This window comes from Melospiza melodia, chromosome 1 (genome assembly GCF_035770615.1).
Source record: "Melospiza melodia melodia isolate bMelMel2 chromosome 1, bMelMel2.pri, whole genome shotgun sequence".
In the NCBI taxonomy this organism is placed as follows: Eukaryota; Metazoa; Chordata; class Aves; order Passeriformes; family Passerellidae; genus Melospiza; species Melospiza melodia.
In genome coordinates this window covers 104388396-104406929 of record NC_086194.1, presented here as the reverse complement: position 1 = coordinate 104406929, position 18534 = coordinate 104388396, and the positions used below count along the sequence as shown (strand labels likewise).

General features: G+C 39.3%; 1 protein-coding gene across 4 annotated transcripts in view; it reads right to left on the bottom strand.

Moving 5' to 3' along the window:
- Positions 1–18534, bottom strand: part of IKZF1 (IKAROS family zinc finger 1) — a 69137-nt gene that overhangs the window by 13651 nt on the left and 36952 nt on the right. For 2 of the 4 annotated variants that reach the window (XM_063163241.1, XM_063163232.1), the window contains exons 4-7: positions 11865–11918; positions 9706–9765; positions 7378–7638; positions 1510–1677 (exon numbers count right to left, since the gene is read on the bottom strand). In XM_063163241.1, the coding sequence (XP_063019311.1) occupies positions 1510–1677; positions 7378–7638; positions 9706–9765; positions 11865–11918 (543 nt within the window). The remainder of the gene's footprint in view (positions 1–1509; positions 1678–7377; positions 7639–9705; positions 9766–11864; positions 11919–18534) is intronic. The other 2 variants (XM_063163251.1, XM_063163260.1) reach the window with 1 other exon arrangement.

Here is an 18534-nt window from a genome sequence, read left to right as displayed (position 1 = left end):
CTGCAGGTCAGTTCTGGTGAACAGAACCAGCTCAACTCTTTTAAGACAGTCTTAGATTTTGTGTGTTTTCTGCTTCTGGAAATTCAAGAAAAATGGCATGACATTTTATTTTCTGTTTTACATCAATCCAGATCGAGCTAGTTCAAGGAATTTTTCACAACAATACTTTTCGGTGTGCTTCTGGACTTGAATTTTCTGTCTTAATATGATAAGACTGTCACTTTATATGTGATTTCACAATTTTAGATAGTTACACAGCTTAATTTCTTAATTTTATTTACAGGTTCTTAGGGGAAAATCAAATTCAGACATCCAACTTGTTTTATAATGTATCAGTGCCAATTTGCCAGTTGCAGGAACTAATCATTATCTATAATTTAGGCATTGTCTCTTTAACTACAGAATCCTCAGGGTTTACCAAGAGTGTCTAGGTGAGATTTCATATATAGGTATCCATGAAAACCTTGTTTCAAATTGTGCATCCATGAAAATCAATAAAAACAAGGAGAGGGAGGCAAAATGCTATTTAAAATATGTGCCTTCCTTAATCAGGCTGGGAAAAGACAGGACAAAGAGAAATTATTTTGAAAATCTAAGGATCCTATTATTCAATACATGTGCTAGAGAAGAATCTTCCTAATTTTTTGGAGCGCAAAAATATCACTTTGAGAGCTCCCCTTCTGCCACCCAGAACCCAAAACCAACTTTCACAGGTAACATTACCAGTGTCAATTCCAGCAAAGTGTATTGGAAGTCTCCCATCCAAATAGTAATTTGCATTTGTAGCTTAGCTTGGGGAACTAGATGAGATGGCACTCTGCTTTTAAAGGCACTTTAAATGTGCTAAATTGGTTTTACTTCACAGAAGGTATGTGACTGTGGCTTCTGTCAAACAATGAGAGGTTCATGGTAATGGGAAAGTGCAGCTATTCAAAAATATTTATTCATATCTCCATGTTACTGTTGAGACAGACACTAAAAAACTCCATGAGCATCCTCTTTTGTGGAAGATGATTATCTTTCTTTCTCCCACCCTCTGCCTTGTCCCCACTCTCTCTTTCAAAGTACTTGTAATAACAATGTGCAACAAATAACTCCTGCTAAATGGTGTAGGCAGTATTCACTCCTCAGGCTGAAGATGAATACAAGACTGTATTTCAACTTTATATTATCTCTAACCCTAAAACATTCATCAACTTAAGTCATGTTTGTACTTCTATGAAATGGATTACTCACACAGGGCTCGTAAGATGAAACTCTAATACAGAAACTTTGAATCAGCCAAGAAGTATGGGAAAAAACCCAGTTCTTCTGGTGAAGGGTCGTGAGTGTGACGTGTGTTTAGTCATTTCTTTGCTGCTAACACGCTGTGACCAGCTCACAGCTTGGTTAACCCCAAGATGGGGCTACTCAGGGTGAGAAGAGCTCTCAGGATTGGTGGCCACCCCCATCTCCTCCGCGGGTAGGGTAGTGATAAGCAGCCCTGGTTATTCCCAAACCTTTGCTTACCTGAGTGAGTCCTCAGGTGTCCCGTGAGGGCATCCCTGCGGCGGCAAGCATAGTTACACAGGTGACACTTGAAGGGCTTTTCACCTGAGTGCAGTTTTATGTGGCGCAGGAGGTTGCCCTTCTGGGTGAAAGAGGCTCCACACTGATTGCACTGGAAAGGGCGTTCTCCTACGGGAAGAAGGGGAAAATATGTGAGAACAAAAAAATCTTACGCGGTAACAAGAGAAAGATTTCAGGGAGAAAGTTGTTTTCTCACTGCTGCTCTGTGACTTCCACCGGCTGCAGGTTTGATATAACATGAGGCTTTCAGACTAAACCTGCCAGTTTCTTAATGCTTCACTGGCTGGGTCAATTTGATCTGAAAATCTAATTTTTTTTTTCTAAATCAGAATGGCACATCACAATGCAAATTCAAACTCATTTAAATAAAGTGACTGCAACATTTTGTGTTGAAGAGCCACTCTTCCTGATCAGCAGTTTTGGAATAAACCAATATCCAATTTTGCATGTTGTGGCATTTGGTGGGGTTTTTAATGTGGCTTTTTTCAAAGGGTCTTTAAAATATGCCACTGAAGCAGCAAAATAAAAAGGAAACTCATTAAAAATGCATTTCAGGATCACAAGTTCATTTCAGCGTTACATTCTTATATTTAAATGAAAGGCACTTCATTATAACAGTTATAATAACTTCTTTTCATTTACATTTTCCCTGTATTTTCCCTTTCAATTTCTTCTCCATTACCTGTCTGTCCCTAAGCAGCCAAATCAGGAAAGAGACAGAGAAAAGAGAGAAAGCTAGAGAGTAAAATCAGAGAAGTTAAGACAGTGCAAAGGAAGCCCTGTACTTTCATGTCTAAGTCCCAACCCTTCTATAGGTAAGGTATGAGCAGAGGAGCTGCACAAACAGGCTCTGATGGCTTACACTTTGGACAGATGGGGAAAAACTTGAAGAGATGCAGCCTTGATTTGTCTAAACTGGTGTTTGTTATCAAGAAAGTGAATCAAAGCCTTTGCAAAAATTAATATGGCTGTTGTTTGCTTTTTAGTGTTGTTTAAAATCAATGTATTTTATTAGTTTGGGGTTTTTTGGTTTTTTCTTGTATATTTTTTAAAACATTTAAGATGGATGAGGCTTTTTCTGAGATCAATGGGAAATAAAATACGTTTCCAGTTGTACCAGATAGGAATAACAGAAAAATTATACATTAGAGCATTCTATCAGCCAGAACTGCTTCTACATGTCTGTTTCTGTACAGTCCTCAACTAAGTCAAACCAGCCTTTAAAAGACATTTGCTGAATTTTGTTTCTCTTAGGCATCAGTTCAATCTGTTGTAGTAAGTATAGCGTGTCAACATTAGAAACAGCCCAAAGATGACCAGTTCTTAGTTATACTTTTTTTTTTTTGGTGTAACAATAATATTGTATTTAAGATTTCAGTGCTGAAGTTAAAATACTAAAAGAAAGAAAAACAAAAACAATTTCTTCCTTCTCTCTCACTCAAACATCATGTACCATTTTGCACACCTAGGATGACTTTTTATGTGCATATACATGTGCATATATGTGCAGCATGATAATTTTTGACTTCTGGGTAACGCATCAAAACAGCTGAAGATCAATTAGACAGCAGCACTGTCCCAATCCAAAAACATGAAAACTCTGCCATCCGGGCTGGCAGCTTCAGCATACATCAAATAGCCAAATGGATCCCCTCTATGGCAAGACATTTTCATTGGTCAGTTTCAAGCACAGCAGCATAATGCCTGTCAAGCCAAATGAGCTCACTTTCTTTGTCAAGTAGCTCTGTTCATCTAAACTATACCCACATCTGGTTCAGCTGGGGTGGCACACAAAAATGCCAGCATAAGCCTTAAAGGACTTTGAAATGTACTTCATAAACCATGCATGGTATGGTTAGGGAGAAAAGAAAACAGGTGTCTCTCTACTTCTTAAACTTTGGGGCAGTTACTCAGGGCAGGAAGTATTTTTCAGAAATGGACTGAAACAGTAAACGGAAGAAGTCAGCTCAGCAAGGGGGGCACATTCAGAAGAAGTAGTTAATTCTTGCTAAGTAGCTTTTCTAGCATTCATTTCTGTTATTTTTACTCAGAGGACTGTAAGAAGACAAAACAAGAATGATAAAAGTACTCCAGGAATGAAATGTAAAGCAAGTAAGAATGCGATGTATCTCTAGCCTACAGCCCTCCGAGTCATAGGGTGAAGTCTTGCACTAAGTGGAGAAGATGGATGGAGCATTTGAAACGAGACTGCTGCACACCAAATACTTCTACAGAACTTAGAGTGGGATCAGATGTAAGGAAGCCTGACCTTATGTTCCTGTAGAAGGAGAACAACATTGTCACCAAAAGACCCTGAAGCTATGCTGGCCCTTAGCTGTCCATGATGCAACTACTGGGGTGAGGAAATGCCTCCTTTATTGAGTTCAGCAAAACTCCCAGACCTGCCAGGATGCTGACAGCTACTGATGGAAGGTTACTGGGTGTGGTGATACCTCCAAAAATGAGGATGGAACAGGATGGAAATAAAAAATACATAATGACTCTTTTTCTAAACAGTCTAAACAGTATTATTTTCTTCAGGTCTGAACAGTACATACCTGTCCTTGGCATGTAGCCATGACCAAATATAGGCCCAGGAACAAAAACTGCAGTGGGACCCTGAAATCAATCAACCATTATCACCGTTGCAGTGATTTGCAAGCCTTAGTAGGAGCTTGGGACCTGAACCAAATATTCAGTGAAGAATACTTATAATCTTAATGAAAATATTTCTAATTTCTTAAACAATGACAAGATCACCTAACACTCAGAGACCTCTAACAAGCAGACCTCTCTTTCTAAAAAAAATTGAGACATTCAGAACCAAGTAACAAGATGTGAGTGAACTAACTGGTGACTTAACTTAGTGTACACATAAGAGGCAATATATACACTTATGCACACGTATAAACAGATATGCATGAATGTGCAGATATATGCACGGTGAGCAAGAGAAGCCTGAATGTACCCTGAGGTTTCAGTATCGGGGAGCAGGAATTTCTTTCTCCTTTCAAGATCTCCTTTTTCTTAAACACCAAACAAGGCAGTGGCAAGCTGGAGAAAATGAATGTGCTGAAAGGGGAGTGAGAAGAGTTGGGCATCTGTGAGTTGGGATTTGCTCTGCAGATCTAAGCAACAGGTAAGGTGCTAGGGAGCAGTCAGTGCTGTACAGCTGCCTGCAGACAGAAGAGGGCAGAAATATCAGGTGCTGCTCTGCATATCTGCACTTGGCAGGTGTATTCATTAAAAACAATTACATCTTTTATCAGGTCAGGCAGTCATGTTATTTTGGCACTTCAGTGTGCTAGAGTTTTGTTCACTTATCAAATATTTATTTAAGAAAACCTCACTACATATGCAGGTTTTACATGAATTAGCAGCAAAGTAATTCATTTGTGAGGCTTATTCCTTCACCAGGCATGTATTGAAATGGGCTTCGGCATAGTCAGTTAAATGTCTGTAATAGTATATCCCATTTCGACTTTAATTTTCACAGCGCAGCTGAAAGGAAAAGCAGTCACCACTGTTTCCCCATGACGTCCCTTTAATTTAAACTACCAGCTCTGAACTTCCACTCCTTTGCGAGCCCCTGAAAAAGCACCTGAGCTCATTCAAAGAGGCTGCTCAGGAGAGGAGCTGAGGATGAGGCATGAGGGAAAGCAAAGGTTTTGCATGGAAGGACCTAGGGACAAAATTTCATACCCTTTAGTTTTATCGAGTGTAAAAGAGGGTTGTGCTGAACAAAGTGCCTCTCGTGGGCTGCTTCCACTGTAGGCTTGAACTATATTCCCTTATTAAAAAGAGGGTCTAGTTGGTAAGGGAAGAGCTCTGCAAAGGGTGAAGAAATCTTCAAGTGACAATCTTTGTGTGGTAGCACCGCAAGCACCCCTGGCAGGCAAACGGGTCCCTCTGACAGGCAAGAGGTTTGGGGAGCTGAAGGTCTGGGGAAATGACCTGGCACTCAGTGAAGTGGCCCCAGGGGATACTGTCATAGGGACCAGGCAGCCCAGCTCATGCTCAGAGACAGTGAGCTGGGTACCAAGGAGCTCATGAGAAGCAAAGGCAGCTGTGCCCACCACCTCCCTAAAGTCAGGTGTGCTCTCACACAGGCCATTTAGCCCTGGTGCAAACACTGCCATGGGACCTGAAACAGCTCCTCTGATCCAGCAACAGTGGGGGTTTTTCAACAAAAGAGCAGTCTGCTTAAGCAAGCACAAAAACTTCTACCTCTAAGTGCATTTCAAGTTGCAGCATATTGTTTCAACCATTACAGCAACCTCTTTAGCCCTGTTTAAAGGGCTCACGTACAAGTCATTTTACATGTTCATTTTATCAATTTTTAAAGGAAGGAAAGGAAAGGAAAGGAAAGGAAAGGAAAGGAAAGGAAAGGAAAGGAAAGGAAAGGAAAGGAAAGGAAAGGAAAGGAAAGGAAAGGAAAGGAAAGGAAAGGAAAGGAAAGGAAAGGAAAGGAAAGGAAAGGATCAATCAGTACTTTTTATATCTTGGAAGTAGGCTACAGCCTCTCTTCTGAGTACTAGTTGTGACTTTTCCAATAATTGTCTGTTCTTCCCTGACAGAGGGATTTATCACATAGAATTGAAGAGTACTTAGAAGCACGCAATGTAGCAGCATTGCTTCTGAACGTGGCTACCCCATGTTACACTAACAGATCACACGATTCCATGGCTCACAGTTCCTGTGACAGACAGTAACACTGAGGGCAATGGAACACACTGTGGGCCTTTTCACAAATCCTCTCCATTTTAACTCTGAAAGCACTTTGTTAATCTCACTGCTTAGTAATTCTGGGAAAGTTACTTAAGCAAGATTGTGAGGATATGGAGGAAGAAAGAATCTATGTGTTTATTGGCACAACTATTTCAAATGTAACTAAAAGACAGGTCAATTCTTACCTTAAAAATATTTTAAAATTTGCTCTCATTGGAATATTCATGTAAAAATGCCAAAACCCAAATTTATTTTCAAAGCAACTTCTGTGAAATAACATTACAGTTTGGTTCTTCTCTTTTAGCTACAAATGACATTAAAGTTTAGATTGGAAGCCTAATTTTTAGATATCTTATATCAGGCAAGGTGAGACTCACTCTTTACTTTTTCATTTGTTTCAGCCTCTTCATTTTTGTCCCTCTTTGAGACTTATCAGAATTAGAAAATTGAGAAAAGAATATTCACAGCATTGTATAATTAAAAGCCATCCCTGTGGACACAAAATCTTTACATGTCTCTTTTAGTGTCCTGGTGGAAACACTTTAGCGCACATTTGACCCATGACAATACTTGTTTTCACTTAATGAAACACCGGACATGAAATGTAAGTATTTTTTGACCAAGTCTGTCAATACAGTTCTCTTAATAAATATTTTTCCAATCACTTTCATAATCACTGATCCATAATGAGCTTTTCTGTTTTGTTGGCAATATAACAACTGGGTTAATTTCAGAGTTAGCTACAAATGGGCTTTTCTTCAGCATTCTTAGAAATTTCTTAAAAATTAAACAAGACTTCTTTTCTTTTAAGTTTGATTTTTCAATTTTTCTTTTTTTTGTTGTTTCAAATCAAACAAACAGCACAATTTCTAGCCCAATAAATGAACTTCCATGAAGAAATCTCAATTTCTGTGCAGGCCGGAAAGATGTACCAAAATAACTGAGTTCCAAAGGCTCACCCATGCTGCGTTACCTTAGAAGAGGCAACACGTGCATGATACAGAGCATAAGTCTTAGCTACTAACTACAAGAACTAGGCCAGTTCTTGTCAACTATAGGAAAAACTATGGCAGGCCTTACCAGTGTGGCTTCGTTTGTGAACCATGAGCACATTGGGACCGATGCAAATTATCCCACAGATATCACATTTTAGCTTTCCGTTAGGAAGTCGAATGCCTCCAACTCCTGACAAAGCCTTGCTGCCTGGGCCATTGTGTGAGCCATTCATTTTCTCTCCTGCGGCATCAAGCATTCGTAAATCCTCCGCACATTCTTCCCCATTCATTTCACAGGCACGCCCATTCTCTTCATCACTCTGAGTCTCTATTTTAATATTACCAGCTGAAAGAAACAATACAGGATGCCACTCAGTTTGGTTACAGAACAAATAATGTGGCAAAGAAACAATCACATGAAAGGAGTTAATTTCTAAACAGCAGGTACAATATCACTAAATAACAAATGCTGTGACCTCAACTATAATTTTGTGGGCAATGTGATGAGTTTGTAACATGTGGAGCAATGAACAGTGAAGACCACTACAACAAATACGAGGCATCCAGGGAGCTGGGAACCCAAAAAATATTACAAGTCTGTTTCTAGGTCGCTTTGAGATTTTTGTGTCTATAGCTTTCATTCTGACAACCAGGCTAATTGGACTGAAACTTAAAATTAACCCACTTCATAGGGATTTGTCCAAAACAATTGTGAAAGTAAGTAACTCAACTCAATGGATGAACAGAAAATGCAACATTCTCCACTTGGCAGGAAGATTCCTAGGGTTGTACAGAATCCAAAATTTTGGTTTGCAGTTCTACAGGGTAAGCAATGCCAATGGTAAAGCAGAGTACAAACACTGATAAAGAAATCAGGGTAGGGAAGGATGGAAGGAAGAATTTAAGGAAGCCATAGGAGTGATAGTTGTGTTTCTCGGACAGCAAGATTAGGATTGCTGAGTAATTGGAGACTATTACTATAACCAGAAGTTATGATTAAAAACCAGTCAAATAAAAAAAGGTGGATGGGAAAACTACTATGATTTTATAGGATAAATCCTTTACATTGTAATCCCATAGGTGACAACTGTCTGCAGCCAGAATAAGAATTTAGGTAAATTTGCTACAGCCACACATGTGACAACATAGAGGCTAGTAAATTTGATGTGATATGAACACAGCAAACTTCAACATTAAGGAAAATTAAGGAAAAGGGTCAAGATTCAGACAACTTCATGCCAGTATTCATTCCTCCTCTCTCCACAGGATTGTATGATGTTTTATGTATTAAAAAAAATCTTTGCTATTATTTCCCTCTTTTCTAATCTGGTGATTTTGGTGAAAAAATATTCTTCATTAGGCTGGAAAGGACCATTTCATTGCCCAAAATCTTACTTTCCATACAGTAAAACCCCTCTCACCTTCATCCCACCCCACCCAAAAAAACCAAAGAGTTTACTTCAGTAGGTAGCTAAGAATATGAGGGATCTGTTTCACCCAATAAAGTCAAGGTCTTTTTCTTCTGTGGAACAACAGTTTTATGGTAACCTCATTAAAAAAAGTGATGGTGTAGCAATAAAATAACAAAAAGCTATGGACAATAATTACCTCAAGAGATTGAAAGACTTTGATATTTCTTTGAAATGGAGAGGATTGACAAACTCTTTTCTGATACCTCCTGCAACCTCAAAGGTGTCCCAGAAGGAGTGCAAGGATGTAACTGACAAGACTATCTGACTCAAAATCCTATTGGGAAACAGAAGCCTAAAGGTGTTCACATTTATGAATACTGCTTGACTGGACACCTTTTAAAAAGTTTACCAGCCTAGGTATTTTAATGTTTTTTCAAGTATTACATTATAAGAGAAATCATATGCAAACCAGAATAAGTGCATATCATAAATAGCAGTTTTCTTTTAAAATGTATGTTCTAGAAAGAGGAATAATTTAGTGATATACCAAAAAAATCAATGACCAAACAATGACTTAAAAAGATGGCATGACTGGTTAAACAGAACTGATCCTGCAAGTTTAATGGGCTACAGCCTCATACTGCTGTTTTCATCATGGCAAATGGAAGCAATACAAATATTTGGCTTGAGTGTATGACAAGATTTTCCACAATTTACATCTAATTTTTTTCCTTTCAGTTATAAGAATAATAAATATGTATTTTTACTAAACAATTATAGGCTCCTTGCCTGCCAGGAATTTGGAGAAGGTAACTTTTGAAGCAGATTTTTTGTTAAGTTAAAACAAAACACACATGAACAAAACAAAAAGATCAGACTACTTAAGTACATGCAGACAAACATACATTACTCAGAAATGAAATGACACAAACAAAAAAAAATCATAAAAGTAGGAACTAGATGGAAATGCTCTGTAGTGAACTGAGTTTCAGTATACTTACTGGAAAAAGATTTGGGAATTATTGCATGAAAGTCCCTAAAGCCTTCCGCCCCGTATGCAGCTGCAATAAAGAAGGCAAACAGGATGCTGGTTTGTGGTACTGCTAGCAGTAAATGTAAAAGAAGATGGCACTATTGCTATAAGTAAATACCTAGGAGAAAGACAAAACTATCATCACAGAAGAAACATAAGCAGTTTAGGATGAAGGAGGAACAGGAGAAGGACAGCTGGCAGGGGAATCCTGACTCGTCTAGAACATTCCCATCTACGAAAATGCCCTTTTCTTCCAAAGCAGCCAACAAGTTTTATCATGTTTTCTAGAAGCATTATGTGCTCTTGGGTATTCCCCTTGCCTGAGCAGTAATTCCTGCTGAAGTCAAGAGGAACTCTTGCTAACTCTTGTCTCAAAAGGGTCAATCCAGGCCCCTACAGTGCAGCTCTCTCAGAAATTATTTTTTGCCAATATGCCCTCCTTCTGTGACAGAAATCTCTTAAACATCCTTGTTTCTAGTCTCTGCAGTTATAAAAAGTGAAATTGTGTTGTTTTCCTCTTACGCCTGCTGGTCTTATGCAATGGAAGAAGAGGGAGTTCAGGTTTACATATATATATATATTTATTATGTATATTGGCATATTTTTGATTTGTACTTCTAAGGCTTGTCCTCACAATTTATTTACAAAGAAGAGTTGTATAAATGTATTATACCCTGCATATTATAAGTAGCCATACAAATTACCATGCCATTGGGCATGCTGATACAGGTAATGCTGGAGTTCATTACTTGACATAAGCAATGACAGGAATATTGATCTAGCCAATATTCACTGAAGTTCTCCACAGCTACGTCCTGGACTGCTGCAGCTGTACTGCTCAATGAATGTCCCTGCGCAGACCAGGCCGAGTGCCCAGGACGTGCATCCATTCACCAGTGCACCTCGTGGCAGAGGCTCAGCTCACGTGCAGAGTTCACTTTGCCAGTGAGAGATGGTGGACATTGAGGGCATCTGACTCATCCTGGGTCCTCACAGAAATTTCACTGGTCTAATTAACAAAAAAAAGTCTCTGCCTGTTCAAACTTAGTACTTCTTGTGAATCTATCTGCAATACAAGAACTGGTGAAAAGAGTCCCACTGATGTAGGAGACCCAACAGGAGAGACAAATCACTCCAGTAAAAATGCTGAGGACTTTTATTAAATCTAAATAATAGGAAAGGCAAGGTATACTTTCTTTCTGGTTTTTTTCCCCTTGGGGGCTTAAACTGAAAATAAAAACCATCAGTGTTTTCTACTTTTGTGAGAGTGATCTTGTCCCGCCCTTGTTATAGTAGAGAAATCACTTATGGAGCAACAACGATGTGAAAAATACCTGTAAACCATATTTTTCATGTGCACTGATTATGAACATACTCAAGACTTTGTACCCATTTCTGAAACTGCTACCCAACACAGCTTTTGTAGAAATAATTTCTGTACACATCCATAGCTATGTACACACATATGCATTCATTAATTAGCTTTAAAATAACTCATGGTAATAACTTCTCATTGGCTTTTCTAACACTATTAAGAAATTACTCATTAATTAAATACCTTCAATTTGGTTGGAGGTGACCTTAAAAGGCTCAGTATTTTATTCCCTTTGTACACATTATCACAATTCAGGGCTGTTTAATACAAACCTTTTTTCTATGGAAGGGGTGCAGAGCTCTTTGATGTCACTGAACTGACAGTTTTCCCCCATTCCTTTTTTACCTATCCAGAGTGTGGAAAAATTACTCAAAAGCAGGGCACTGGCTGGGTCCCTTGTGGTCTCTTATGTTTACTGAAAATTTCACTTTGGATTTTCTGAAGAGCATTTTAAATTAATGTTAAAACATCTGTTCAGTATTCTACGGCTAAAGGTGATTTACACAAGTGTTGGAAAAAAAATAAATTGATATGTCAAAGGGGAGAGAGGTGATGATATAATTTATCACTGAAGAGCAGCATTGCTGGCTCCACATCAGACTTGGGCTGGGGCAGTCACGACAGCAGGATGGTGTGAGAGCAGACAGCGTCATACTTCCCTGGGAAGAGCTGAGCAACATGGAGATGGAAGGGAGGCATTTTGCAATGAGTGAAAGAGCTGATGGCAAGCAGAAAGGAGAAAACAAACAGACCTCCTGGGAAACTGGACGTAGAGGGTGGCTTTCGAAGGACAGAGAAATAGGCAGCTGGAAAAAAGATGCAGGGGAACAATTAGTAATTTGTTTACAATCCACTGCCAATTTACCTTCTTTTTTAGCTATAAGAGTCCCTCCCAGCTGTAAAATGCTTTCAGTTTTGTGAGACTTTGGCAATGGCATAGGTCTCAGTACCTGGGCCATAATTCTATTTGGAATGGGGCATTCACCTCCCAAGTCATATTGTTCTCCAGAGGGATTTTTAAAGATGTAAAAAAGCATAAGACCTGGTTATCAAAGGTTTTTAAAGAGTAGCAGACGAAGACAAATCACACTGAAGCTTCTGAAACATTTAAACAATAGAATTATTTGATTTTTAATGGGATTTGACATTTTATCCCAATAAGTACTAAACTGTATCTTGTGGCATATACCTGCCTTTAAGAACTTATCCTTTAGACATTATTTGAAAATAATCCAAATAATTTGGTTTGGTGTCATGCAATGTCTTGTTTGTACTTTGTAGCCAAGAGCAGAGAAAGATTCCTCTTCAAGTGTCTGCAAATAGTTTGGGTGCCTGTAATTTTTTGTTTTCATGGCTTGCTTTTTATTCCAAGACAAGTCAGAAGTATTTAGTTGATTAGTTGCTGCTTAAATCTTAGCTTTAAAATCCAGGCATTCTCATGAAGACACCGTACGTATTCAACCAGCAACCCTACCTGACTCATTTGAACAGTACCTTATCATTGTAACTGTGAGGAAAAAAACTTTAACACCATCCTTTCTAACAAATGATAGAAAATGTTGCTAAAAAGGCAGAATAAGATGAAGAAACCCTACTTATCAGGCTAAAATAAATCACCTCAGCATGCCAACATGTGTCAATAAATGCAGACAGGATCTCTTCTTGTTTACATAGGTACTCAGAAAATAATATTGTCAGCAATCCCACCTGTCATTTCTGATACAAGACACAACAGCTATTCTGTCTTGTAACTGCATATGAAAATTTTAGCATTTGGTTTTATGCACTGAAATCCTTCCCCCTTTCCTTTTTATATCATGGTCATTTACTGTGGTATCAGCTCTGTTCTCACCCCACAAGAGCTCTGCAGGTGTAGGACGCCATTCTCAGAAATGAAAGTTGCCTTTCCACAGAATATTTAAGGAGTCATTATTCACCAGCCAGACTTGACAACAAACAACGATGACCAATTCTTTAACTTAAATTATGTTTCCATTAATAATTTCTTCCCCTTATGAGCTCTGAAGCAACACAAATAACTGTGTGAGTGTGAAAAATGACAACAAAAGGTCTGGGCAGAGGAATCATAATGCAATGCCTTGAGCTCTTCCTCAGTCTAATTCAGATGACACAACAGAACAAAGATGGGACTAATCAAACTAACTGGTTATTTAGCTACAGAAAAAAGCAGGTGCACCCAAGTGCTCTTAAAAATTACTCTTCTGCTCCCTCCTTTCTACATAAGCACTGCATTGGCAGTGCTAATCAAGTGTTTGTGGTGTGTCTCTGTGTAAAATGCTGAAAGTTAGAGAGCATTTACGAAGGGAAACAAAAATAACAGAAAGAAGAGTAGCAGCAGGAACTGCTGGGACACACCTGCAGGTAGAGAGGCTGGTGCTGACGGATAAGGAGATCCTCGCTGCAGGGTCCATGCTGCTTCCTTTGACTCCAAGTGCCAATCAGCCCTTGGCAGCCAATTTCTTCCCTATTCTAATTCTGGCTTTCAATCAAATGGTTATTATTCCAGAAACACAGGCATCCACAGATAAGCTATCTCCCATGGGACAACTGGTGTGAGGAGCTCCACCCATGTCATCACCCATGACTGCAACTTCTCCCTGCTGCTGTCTGGGGGAGGTGCCCGCCCCGTGTGCCAGCGTCAGCGCCTGCCAGCATGCACAGCCTGTCCTCAGCAGAAAGGAGCAGGGAACTGTGCTTCACTGCATTGCAAAGCACATCAACATGTTTTTCTAGGGGCTACAGTGAAATCAAACTGTACGGAATCAAACAAGTGAACAAAACAACCAACAAAGTATGTCCTCTCTAGGTAAAAAAAAGTGGCTTTTGCTCCATTGTACATTCTCCCAGCAGCCTCCTGTTAGCTACCTACAGGAATTTTCTAAAGGACCAGTAAAGATACATTGGTTAAAGACAGATTCAAATAATGCCCTTAAATATACACTTGGAGATATGTGCCTTTTATACACTTTTCCAAATTTGTGTTTCAGTAGGAAATGATCTGTAACCAAACCAAGGGGCTGGTCTAGTTCATATTTCTTGTCTTTGTTGTGACACTTCCTGGTACATTCTGTACTGGATTCAAGTGTTTTTCCAAAGGACAGTTAACTACCTGGCTGTTTGATGTTCATCATCTGAACTATAAGTAAAACTAGACTTTAAAGGCAAGAGAAACAGCACTGTCAGGAAATGCCATACTAAACCTCTTTCTCAAGTTCTACACGTATGTATCTACATGCTTCCTAGATTGGAAATGCTCTGCATCTTTTACTGGCTGCATGATGGAGAAGCTAAGGGAACAGTTGCAGCTTTGCTGGTAACAGAGTTTATGGACACTTCTCTGCTTTGAGAAGTAAGCTCCGAACACTCAAACTGAAGAGAAAGATTTGCTGACAAATGATAGTAATAACAGCACTTTTAATTTTCAACTTTTTTGAATCTCTTCTGCTTTCACCAGATTTTTGTTAATATGGGCATTAAAGGATGAGGGAGTATTAAAAGGGCCCTTATCAGGAAATTTTTAAAAAGCAAAGTAACCTTAAGTAACAATGCACAACAGTGAGGTGAAAAAAATAACCATACTTGAAAACATTCTCAAGTATTCTCAAGCACATACAGATGTGTCCCTGAACGCTCATGCTTATGTACTGAGACTGGAACCTCCAAAGCCGCATCCTCCAAAAAGACTGCCCGCACACTCACTGTGCCTTACACTCTTCCCCACACAGCAACAGTTATCCAGGAAAAGCAAAGCCTGAGATATATGATATCCTCACATTAATAAGGCTTTTCCTTTCTCTAATCCTTCCACAAAGCATGATTTAGGGAAATTCATGGGTATTGACCCATTTTCAATTAATGCAACAAAACTCCAGCTAAAGGGAGTTGCACGTGGCAGCTGGGAGAACATGAAAGGAGCATGCACCTGCAAAGATTAGTGATTTGGAGAAGAGGAAAGACTACATTGAGATTCAACAGGCAGACCAGAAGCTCTAAAAGATGGAAGAAACAGCTAGGCTCTTCTGGGAGTTACTGTGGGCATCCCTTAACAAGGCAAAGGGCTTAAAAAGTGTAGAAACGATTAAAAACAGGTAAGGCCATCACTTACATATGAAAAATGTGAACTGTCGTTAGAAGGGGAGTTTTAAGCTTGTTTGACCAAGAGAAAAACCTGTGAAATCTGAAAATGCACAGAGGGTATTGGTCAGGTACCAGATCAAGGCAACAGTTACTGCCACTGCTGAACAAAACTGCCACTTTGGAGCAATGAAGTGCCCTTGGTTCTGTGGTTTAGGGAAAGGCAGGGAGATGAACTGTTTTTTATATTCCTTCAGAGAGCCTTAGTTTCCCTTGCCCTGAATGCAAAATTAGCCTTTCTTTTCAAACCTTCCCCTTTTCATGTATCACCTCAGTGAGCTGCTTGCACATGCTTATTTTTGTGCCTAGAGTGACACAGAGCTACCCTGTCTCAGGTTCAGGCCCTTGCAAGTCCATCTGTATTAAGTCCATGCGTGCTAACAATGTGTTGTGCCTTCACTCTCAGTGAACGGACACAGGGACTTTTCCAGGGACCATTCAGGTATCACTATGATGCCTTGAGCAACATTTTGCACCAATGTACATAGTTCCCCATAGCTGTCAAAGGGTCAGTAGATCTAAATTTAGACTAAGCAGCTGTGTTTAGGTTTGGGGAGGTGCCTTTGGGTGTCGTGCCAAAGCTGTGCACTGTCAATGTCCTCTTTTGAGAAGAGGTCAGAGGATGAAGTGGGGAGGAACCCAGCCATTTCAGCACTTTGGAGGGAATACACTATGAAAATTGTATTATCTTGCCTACTTTAAAAACAAATTGCTGTGCAGAGTCTTCTGTGCCCCTCATATGACACAGGGGAAAAAAACCCCAGGGATATCGAAAGCTTATTTTAGACTAAAGCAAATAAAATACAGTCATCACTTTATGAGTGATAAAGTACATATTCTCTCTGAGGACTGTGAAAAGAAGTTGATGTTGAATTACAAAGCCTGTTTTAGGTCTGTTAACCCTAAGTGCTCAGTTATTTTTCCAGATGCTATTGAAGATTCTTCTTTTTTGATTTAAAAAATATTATCAGAAAGTTTTGCAATCTAAACTGCTGTTTACTTTATCAGAGTGTACTCAACCTTCCAGAAGAAAGAAATCCAAATCTACATCTCCTGGGGAAGAGGCAAAAATTTTTCTACAGAAATCTCAAAGAAATTCTCTGAATATGGACATACCTGATAGCTCCTGAGGGGAAAAATGTCAGGACAATATCAATTATTTCCCACTGTATATCACAGACAATGCTTTGCTACAGTGACCTGCATTACCTCTCTGGCAATCAGTCCTCTATGCTGAAATGGCAAGAAATCCCAAATGATGCTGGCAAACTCGCAAGCACTCAGAGATCTGGATTATTCTGAAAGTCTACAAACTCAGTTTAGTACACATTTTTAAGAGACTTCTTGTCTTTCCTCACTCCTATATTATTTTCCATGCTTGTAGTTTTCCTGATTTTAGCTCAGGAAAAACAAGCACACCTTCCCTTTCCTGAACAGAATCCATCCTTAACCACACTGTTTCTATGATAAGTCATCCCTGACATTGGATGCCTCTTCTGTGAAGCATACAACAACTGTTAAGTGAAATACTGTTTTCTTGGGTCTTTGAGTGCAGTGTTAAGAGAAAAACCTAGATTCCACTAGCTTTCTGTAAAAGATGAAGGAGATAATATTTTAAAAAGATGAGTTTCTCAGAAAGATGTGGAGAAAAATATGTCAGAAGTTAAGACTAAATTTGATATATAAAAGATATTACAGCATCCTACCTAAACTTCCTAACTCTGATCTGCAATCACACCTTATCTGTGATTTGAAACTATTGAATTTAGGAGTCTCTATTCCTGTCCTGAAGTGTGTGTCCAAAACCAGAAAGTAACTATGCTGCAGAGCTGAAGTTTAGCTGAGTTTCTGGTGCAGGTATCACCATGCTTCCAGAAGAGAGAGGCAATCCACTCAGGTGCAGCTTCCTCAAACCAGATCTGAACAATTCTTCAGCAATATCTAAGGCTGGTGAGTGTAAAAGGTGTTTTAAAATTATTTTACATCTCTTGAATCAGTAATCTGACATTTGAAATTCACTGTAAACACAGTCAAGATCACCATCTTCTGACAGTCACAATCACCACGCTGGGTTTCTTACATCAAAATGCAAACATTTCCTTAACTTGTATAGAACAACAAATCATCCAAGCGAATACCTTGCTTGGCAGAGCTTCAAGGGACAAGTTTTTCAAAATTATAGTTTTTAAATGGAATATTTTCCAATAGCTCCAATCACTCAACTAAATTGTGACAAGGAGCCCAAAACTGATTATTATGAACATCAGAAACTTATATAATTCAGGTGACAGAAATCACCCCATCAAAACCTTTATTTCTGGATGAGGTATAGAACAGAATAATCCAATAAGGTCTAACTACTGTTCAAACACTCTTCCACTCATTTCAATAGGCCTACCAAATCCTTTAACGCTTGTCTACCAGCAAAAGATTTTCACAAAAGCAGCTAATGGTTTGAGGCACCCCAACTTCAGATACTAATGAAACTAGATTATCAGAAAACAGATCACCTGGAAAATTCTGATCCACTAAAAAAATCAGACCACTGTCTCAAGCTCTGTATCTGTATCTTGGGCATCCAGTCATTTCAGAAGCTTCCTCTGTTTAGCCTGCATGTGCAAGCAGGCATTTGTTACTTCCTCACAAACTCTGTTTGGTATAACCAGTAAGTTGATCAGTAGTGCAGTAGTTAATAAAAAGAACCTATAGTGGCATTTCAAATCCCAGAAATGGTTCAGCTATTGCTTTCCAATCTGCAGCAGAGGGAGACTGTGAAATCCTTGGTCCACTGCAGCACCAGACAGACTGGAAGCAACTGTGTTGCAGTGGAGAGCAATTTTGAAGTATCAAAATTATCCGGGAGCTTAAATCTCTTTGACTTTTAGTAATATTCAGATTTTTAGGACAACCTGAGCTTCCCATTGTGGGGTGCTGGCGGGGGTGGAGAAAAAGTAAATCTGCACTGAGAATGCTGTGAAACTTGAGTCCAATTGCAGCCATAGCTGAGAAGGCATTACAGCTTCCCCCTTGTTCCCTTGGCTTAACAGGAAACCTTTACCTATTGTTCCTCTAACTCCTTCCACAAAGAGCAGTCTGGACATATTTCTTCCCTACCCACAGTTGTTTATCTCCTTAGCATCTGTCATGGTCTAGAAGTTTGGATCAACTCCTACACCAGTTGCTATGATGTACTTTTAATTCACTCCAGTAGAAAGGTTTCGAGGAGAGGAGAGGAGAGGAGAGGAGAGGAGAGGAGAGGAGAGGAGA